This window comes from Miscanthus floridulus, chromosome 6 (assembly GCF_019320115.1).
Source record: "Miscanthus floridulus cultivar M001 chromosome 6, ASM1932011v1, whole genome shotgun sequence".
Taxonomy (NCBI): domain Eukaryota; kingdom Viridiplantae; phylum Streptophyta; class Magnoliopsida; order Poales; family Poaceae; genus Miscanthus; species Miscanthus floridulus.
In genome coordinates this window covers 10258744-10267414 of record NC_089585.1, presented here as the reverse complement: position 1 = coordinate 10267414, position 8671 = coordinate 10258744, and the positions used below count along the sequence as shown (strand labels likewise).

The following is an 8671-nucleotide window of genomic DNA, read 5'->3' as shown; positions in this document are numbered from 1 at the left end:
ATACAATGATGCATCTGTACTGATATACGAGTCACTACAGAGCCTAAGCTGCAACAGTAAATTTATCACTCGGGCAGAAGCCAGCCAAAACTGTTTGAACTTTTGAAGGAACCCAGCCAGCCCCTCAGTTCTTAAACGAATTTACCGGATTCCGGATATCTTTATTTTTGTAGCCGTACTACTTGCTTTCTGACATAAGAGCTGGCCTGTTTGGTTCAGTAGTTTATGTAGCCATATACTGGATTATAGGTTTTTATATGTCTGCCATGCCACAGCTTGGAATTCCTGCTCGTGGTCCTAGTGTAGTAGTGGATTGCCAAGACGTGCTAATTTTTTTTAGGGGGGGGGGGGGGGGGGGGGGGGGGGGGGCTTGGATATGGTTTGGCCTAATTCTTGGAATCTTGATCCGTTTCTTGTGGCGGTTCAAACGGTTGGAGACCCAGCAGATAGTCAGCAGGATGAACCAACCACAGGACTGGCCGAAGAAAGATAGACTGGAACAACCAACCACTGATTGCTGCACGGTATCAGTGATTACGGGGATCAGTTTTTTGAAACGTCAAACCGAGGAGTACTATACTGCATCTATTTTAATTATATAAGGCCCCTTTCTAATTATGGCACCGTTCGCTTCGCTGAAAAAACAAGCCGAAACACTGTTCCAGCTGATTTGTTGTGAAAGAAAAATACTGTTCCGACTTTAAAAAAAAGCTAAAAAGTACGGATTATAAGTGAAGTGAACAGCGCCTATGCGATGGATGTTTTGGTCGCAGTTTAAGCAGCCAATATACATGTTATTTGAATGAATGCAGGGCTTTAGAATTTATCTCTAGTTCTCTGATCCCTTTTATTTGGGGTGGAAAACATGAACTGAACACTGCACACTGGATAAATTGTTTTTGTCTTCGTTCGATATGAACAGGACTGTTCGCGTGTTGGGTTTCCAGGCAGGGTTTCAGACGACCATTTATTTTGATATTTGAGTTTTGCATGCAGAAGAGCACCAAGACAGCGAAACACTGACAGAGCTGGGTTTTGAAAGCGTGGCCAGCTAGGCATGAGGAGCATGCCCCCATGGAGATCTGGTTCCTGCAACAAGCAAACAGTCTTGACTGGCGGTGGCAGATGTATATATACTACTGTAGGACTCATCTACTATCGGCTAAAGAATGGCATAGCGCCTGCATGGTTCCGCGGAGGACGCCAATGGCGACGGCGTGCTCTGCCTTCTCGCTAGCTTATTTTTCGCGCCCACTTGGTGAAAGAATAAGCGAGGAGAGTAGCAGACAGTGCGACTGCAGGCGATAAACAAAGGAGCAGATACAGATAGGCTAGAGATGGGTTCAGTCAGATTTGATCCTGTGCCGACTGCATGCATGGTTCGCACGTTGATCTTTTTTCCAGCCTGGTTGTTAGTCTGGTCTACTATGTGTGCATAGTTGTTGTATACTAACTGACTGATCTGTGATGGAGCAAGATGCAACTGAAAAATACAGAAAACATTGTACTCCGTCCGTTCTAAAATAGCTAGCTATGGATCTGGACAGGGTACGCTGCTTTCTGACTTTACTGAATCCGAAGGGGTTTTTTTTTAGCAGAAAAGGAAATGTTAACTTAACTGAATCCGAAGGTAAATGACAGGGAAGCCATTTGAAATGTAGTACTAGCCTTGAACTAGTTGTCTGTTCTGCATGTGTGCAGCTGTGCACTTCAGTATCAGTGCAGCAACATACGCTTCCTTTACATGACTGTCTGTGTCTCTGCTGGGAATTCCTTTATACATGTATCCGCTATGCTCCTGCTTGACAGCATACAAGGCTCTGGCTCTCAGTCACAGCTGGAGTGTTGGCGCTAGCACTTAGCACTCACTGATACCACCATTTCACCTGAGATCAAGAACTTAACTTTCAACAGAGCAAAAACTAATAAGGGATTTATACATCGAAAACGGGATGATAACAACTGTCAGCAGCTCAAGTACATAATTGTTTTTTTCGGAGATGAATAATGTAATATTGGTGTAAGTAGGTGGCGGCTTCCCACCAGATGCAATACAGCTCAGTTCCCCAAACTCCCTGAATTGAGGAGTCTGAGTTATTCAGCAGGTAACACACACTGACAAACATCAGTTAGCTAACCCAATACCAATCCCCACATAGTACTACCACCACCAAATCACTCCATTAACCTTAATCCATTTCGCCTTGGGCTTTCTCTTCCAACACGGACCGACCTGTTCAACAGCTGGTGTCGAGCATGCCCTCGTGGAAGGCGGCGACGCGGTCCGGGGTGACGCACTGCGTGATGAGCCGCGCCCCTGGCTTGTGGGCCCACGGCTTCACCAGGATACACGTGGCGATGTAGTCCAGGTTCGTCAGCGGCACGACGTGGGCCGGCGGGCCCCACCCGTAGTCCACCTCCGCGAAGCCGAGGCGCGTCCAGTCGGACACCAGCAGGGTGCGGTAGTCGGACGTGATCTGGTAGGGATCGACGCCGGCGGCGCCCACCTCGCCCGCCGCCCACCGCGCGAACTCCGCGGGCATCCGCCGCTTCCCGTCCTTGATAATCTTCACCACCTTCGTGACCGAGGACCCCGCCACTTTCCCTGCGGGCGCCGACACGCCCATGATGTAGTAGCAGTTGCCGTAGAACCCGGCGCCGCCCCGCGGGAGCGAGGCGTGCAGCATGGGCCGCGCGTTCATGGCGAAGCAGAGGTGCACGGGGGAGTCTGGCTCGAACCCCGCCGCGCGGGTGCGGCTCTGCCACGCCTTGGCGATGAGCACCTCGAACGCGGAGCACCACGCGGCGCCCGCGTGCGCCGCGCTGTACTGCGCCTTGAAGTGGTTGATGTAGTCGGCGGAGATGTCGATGGCGAGGTACTCGAGCCGCTTGCTATCGGCGTCGGGAGTCGGGAGGCGCCCCACCAGGGCGGCCGCGGGGTCCGGGATCGCGTCGCGGCCCCACTGCGGCTCCACCGACACCGCGTCGGCGCCGCGCGCCAGCTCCCCGACCGCGTTCATGAACTGCGCGGCGCCCGGGCCGTCGGCGACGGCGTGGCTGAAGCGGAAGCCGACGACGAATCCGCCGCAGGCGAAGGAGGTGACCTGAACGAGCAGGACGAGCGTGCGCTCGTCCTCCTCGCCGGCGGCGGGGGTGGGCGGGAGGAGGTCGTCCTTGGGCACCATCAGCGGCGCCTCCAGGTAGTCCACGTCCTCGAGGGTGCAGGCGGCCTCGGCCTCCGTGAACCACACGCCGGCATTGCTGCAGTCCACCGCCTGCTGCGCGCCGGACTCCGACAGGACCAGGCGGCCCGCGAGAGGGCAGTAGTGGACCAATGCGCGGGCGAGCGCGCGCTCGATGGTCCTGGCCGGGCTAGCGGCGGCGTCAATGCCGCCAGTGGCGGGGGTGGGCCTGTCGGGGGCCGCCTTGAACACGTGCAGCGACTCGATGAGCGCCATCTGCGTGGGGTACCGGTCCAGCCAGGAGAGGCGGAGCGTGCCGGCCGGCGTGGGCTCGGCCGGCACCACCAGGCGCGCCGCCAGCCGGTCGATGGACTTGGCCGCCGCCGCCATGGATCGACCACGGGATGGATCGGAGTTGGGTGATGGATGGAAGGAGGAAGGGAAGAGGCAGGCGGCCGGGAGGAGGGGGGGATTGGGGACCAGGTAAGCAAGCTCGCTGTTGCTGCTGCCTGCCGCCTGCCGCCTGCCGCCTGCGCTGCGCCTTGCTTGGGCCTTGTTTAGATGACCTCCAAATTTCAAGTTTTTTCACTCTCTCTCCATCACATCAATTTTTGGACGTATGCATGGAGCATTAAATATAGGTAAAAAAAATAACTAATTGCACAGTTTGGTTGTAAATCACGAGACGAATCTTTTGAGCCTAGTTAATCCATTATCGGACAAAGTTTGTCAAATACAAACGAAACGTGCTACAGTGTCCAGATTGCAAAAATTTGCAATCTAAACAAGGCCTTGGTTTGATTTGGTTGTTGGATTGACTTGGACGGGAAGGGTGGTTGCTGGAGTATTTATAGGTGTGCGGCCGCGCAGAGTTATTAAAGAGTGGGTGAGGTCTGGGGTGGTGACGAGGATGAGAGTCGGATGGAAGGCGTCCCCGGGGGTCCACGCGCTCAGTGTCGTCAGGGTCAAAGAAGGTGTCACGGTGGAGCCGACTGGCGTCATGTTCGGTTGGCTGGTTCGTATCGTTGCTGGTTTGGTTATGCGAGAGATAAATACTGCTGACTGGTTCTGATGAACAATGGTTTTGTGAGAGGGCTGGCCAGCCCAGCCCCAGCCAGCTAGCCCAGCGATCACACTGTGGGTGGCGAACTAGGGTGCGGCCTTCGGCTCTTCCACAGTCCCACTCCCTCATCTGTCCATCCAATCCTCAGCCTCGTGCTCTAAGGAAGCGTTTGGTTGGGAGACAAGGTGGGGTGGGATGGTCCTATCTCTGGTTTATGGGACGGGACAAGTTCATTTTTTGTTTGGTTGACAAAGGACGGGATCAACCCGTTTTCTGTTGGGTTCTGGGACTTCAAAAGTGGGATGAACTATTGACATGTAGGGCCCACATTCATCAGATTTTTTTTATTTTCCCTTTCCTTTTTTTCTTTTTTCTTCTTCCTTATTTATTTTTTCCTTCCTCCTTTCCCCCTTTTTCCTACACACGCACGCATCGTCTTCCTCATCCTCCTAGGCTCGCAGCGCGGCGTCGGCGGGGCGGAGCTGGCCCTCACCTGCACGGCGACGGCTGGGCTACTGCTCGCTTGCGCCCTCACCCGCACGCCAGCAGCCGAAGGTCACCCGCGGCGGCAGCGGGCCGAATCTCGGCTGCGCGCTTGCCCGCGCGACGGCAGCCGGCTGGATCTCCCCCGCGCGCTCACCGGCCGGAGCTCCCCCGCACTCCTTTTCTCCTCCGCATCCGGCATGGCTCCCCCGTGCGCTCGCCGGCCGGAGCTCCCCCGCGCGCTCGCCGCTCGTCCCACCTGGGACGGACCCCGTCCATGAAATTTTGGGGGACGGGGTCGCCCCGCATCTCACGCGAATATTCACATCGGGGACGTCCTCGCTCCACTCCGCCTCCCAACCAAACAGCGCTGATCTCGGGTCCATCCCATCCCGTCCCACATCGTCCTCGTAACCAAACACACGATAAGACATGTGTGTGTTTGGTTGCTGGCTTCAACGCTGACTAGCCTTCCGTAATACACAACCTGAGCCTATTTGGTTGCCAAGCCCACGAGGGGGTAGCCAGGCTTGCTGGAAACGCTCGCCCCCCTCGTTCCCGTGGAGCCTGGCTTGCACAAGAGCTGTCTCCGATTCCCCTCACGGCCTCACCCCTCGACTTGCCCGAATTTTTTACATTTTAGCCTTTTTTAAGTTTCTCATAAATAGACCCCTGACAAAAAGAATTTAGAAAATGGACCCTTAGCTCGGCGCCATTGGTGCTGGCGCCGAGCTAACACGTCTCGGCGTCAACGTCTCTGATGCCGAACTCTTGGGCACGGCAGATGACATGGCAGTGAGCTCGGCGGGCGCCGAGCTCAATGCCATTTAACCCCGTCTAACCTTCCTGCCCGAGCGTTCTTCCTCTTCTTTCTCCTCCCTCTCGGGTTTTTTTCTCTCCCCACTTCATCCTGCCTCACGAATCGGCATATTGGACCTTAGAAACTTTGATTTGATCCGTAGATCTTCGAGAGCAAGGTATCATCGCTCCCCTCCTAGTTTTTTTCGCATCGATTCGGTATGTATTAGTCGGATTTTTTAACGTAATATCGTCATCACTTAGGGTTTTATTGTATCCATCAATATATGTATTATACAACCGTAGGATGATGCTAAGGCGTGGAAAAGCTAGCAAACCTAGGCACATATAGTAATGTTATGGGTTCATTGTTGTGCATCAAATGGGAAACCCTTGGTTTATGGTTTAATGTTAACTGTTTTGGGTTCTTAGAACGAAATTGGTTGTATTATAGTTATGGTTCTCATTGACATTTATATGTGATGTTTTGATTTATGTTTGTTAAATTACATCCATTTTATTAGATGCAAGAAATGTTTCGGGTGGAGTTTTGGCGAAAACAGGGTCGTTCTCGAGAATTATACCTCGACGCGTCTAGCAAAGATGCCCCCATCCCTCCTGACCTCCCTGTCCCTAACTGTGATTGTGGTTTTCCGGCCCATGTTTTTCAATCGAAACATCCGAACACAGCGACGCGTTGCTTCTACACATGCAGTCATTTTAATGTAAGAAATTATTTCCACTATTCTTTTTCTTTATTTGTGTAAGTATGCTACTAATATTATGTTGGAATCTCGTTGTGTAGGACCATGAGAGGTGCTTTTTCTTTCAGTGGATCGACGGTGCAGACAAGTTTGATCCTAGGTGCCTCCTTTTCGACGATTGGTTTAGAGGGAGACATCCACGTGAGCACTTCAAGCGGTGGGTTCCACCCCCCTAACCCTCCGCCAATGATGGCTAAAGAGAAGCACCTAGCCGTAGTTAGACGACTCAAAGAACCTCCTCTGTGCGATTATAGAGATCGAGCTATGATAAACCCTGAGAATACGTTGAAGTTTGTGTGTCCAAACAAGCATGAAGTAAGTACAAAGTGTATGTATTTAAATGTTGAGCTATATGTGTTCATGTACTAATGTCTACTTATTTAGGTGTTTTCAATGGCAAAGTGTCGTTTTAAGGAGTGGTTGTATGGTCCTAAGAACCAATGGCCGGAAGAACCACGAAAGGTTATGGAAAAAAAGAAAGAAAGGGTAATTTACAAAGCACCTCCTGTCATGTGCGATGTGGTGTTAAATCCAACCATGGCCTAGTACCTTTGGAGCTTGGAATAGGCCATTATTGCGGTCATATGGTTGAGTATGATGAGGTTGGTTATTTTTGTGGTAAACATGAAATCATATTTTGTTTCTTTTGCTAAGACATATATGATAGAATTTGTCGTTTGAACAGAGCACTAGGAAATGCAGGTGGGAATGTTATGATGGCCAAGCTAAGTTCTTGGATGAACTGAAGAAGAGGCAAGTAATTGCACGGAAGATAGGATATGCACCTGACTACGTCAACCTATTCATTAAACATCATAAAGAAAAGATGTGTGAGTTTGCTAGACAGCGCGGTATATGTAACCCGATCGATGTTGGGCTTAACAAATAGCAACTTCGTGAATTGTGGCCAAGTCTACCATACTTGTCGTACTCGTACTGCTCGGGGTCAGTAACAAATGGAGTTCATCTCCCACGCCTCGTTCTTCTGGGTATCTGACCATAACCATCCTGTGCCTCGTCCTCTGTCTTGATCCACGCTTGTTCCAATGGTAAGCTGGATCCGCAATGTACTTCGGCCCATCATATGGAGGCCACTCTCTAGGGTCTCGGAAAGGCATGAATCGGGGGCTCCATGTGTGCACAAGCGTGTCACACTAAACTCATGAGGTATCCTCCTCTCGATATTATAGTTGCGATGCCTAGCTGCTGCCACCAAATGAGAACATAGAAAGTGGTACTGCCTTGGTTTATCACAAGTGCACTTGAAATCTTGGAGGACAACCACATGTATCCTCGACTCTTAGACCTTGTCGTCGGACGTTGTACCGCCCCTATGCTCGACCTGATAAGTCCCTGTGGCGTGGTCAAAGCATATAACCTCATGTGTGTCAGCCCTTTCTCTTGCCTTCTCTAGGTGTGCCTTTGGTTTCGGAGCCCATATCCCTCTATCACTCCGCAACTGCAATGCATAAGCGTGTCTATCGTTGAACCAGGCAACAAGATTATAGAAGGTGAATTGAACGATTGCATTCACGAACATACCACGTATCCCCAATAGCAACTTATTGAATGACTCCGCCATGTTGCTACACTGAAACTCATACCTCCATCCACCGGCGTTGTGAGCTCTCGTCCATTTTTCCAAATCCCTCATCAAACCTGTAATCTATTGTCTACCTTCTGCATTTAATGCGGTTCTGACCTGCTCTAATTTTTCCTAAAAGTACTTGTCCTCAAGCTGTCGAGCAGCCTCCTGGAACAAATCAAAGTTACCCTTCACACCATCCTTCTGGAGTAGATTCTCGACAAGGTGCCGATTACACCAACGATGGTGCAAAGGTGCATACTCCTCTATCTGCTCTCGCACAGCATTAAGTATGCCCTAGTGCCTATCAGATATGACGCCAATCTCCCTACTAGGCCCAACCACGTGTATTCGGACTAGCCTCAAGAACCATCCCCAACTGTCATTGTTCTCCTTCTCAACCAAAGCAAATGCCAAATGAACCAACTTGTTGTTCGCGTCACAGGATATGGCTATAAGAAGTGTGCCCTGGTATTTGCCAATTAAGAACGTACCATCAATGGTGAAGATGGGACGATAATGCCTAAAGGCCTCGACACACTGAGGGAAGCACCAGAAGGCACGGAATAATATCTGCCTCCTATCCTTCCATGCATTAGGTTTTGGGATGTACTCATAATGCATGCCTGGATTCACTGCTTTGATTGCATTGAAAAGAACTGGCAGCTGCTTATACCTACCCTCCCAATCCCCATATATCATCTTCCATGCTCATTGCTTAGCCCTCCACGCTTTATCATAAGTTATCACATATCCTCCATACAATGCCTCAACGGTCTTGATAATTATCCTCACC

At 51.1% G+C, this 8671-nt stretch overlaps 1 protein-coding gene across 1 annotated transcript; it reads right to left on the bottom strand.

Annotated features, from left to right (window-relative positions):
• Positions 1-1911: 1911 nt before the first annotated feature.
• LOC136461630 (acyl transferase 7-like) lies at positions 1912-3978 on the bottom strand. The gene has a single exon (XM_066460916.1). It carries the CDS (start codon positions 3570-3572, stop codon positions 2238-2240), a length of 1335 nt encoding a protein of 444 aa, XP_066317013.1. The 5' UTR covers positions 3573-3978; the 3' UTR covers positions 1912-2237.
• Between the last annotated feature and the right edge of the window lie 4693 nt (positions 3979-8671).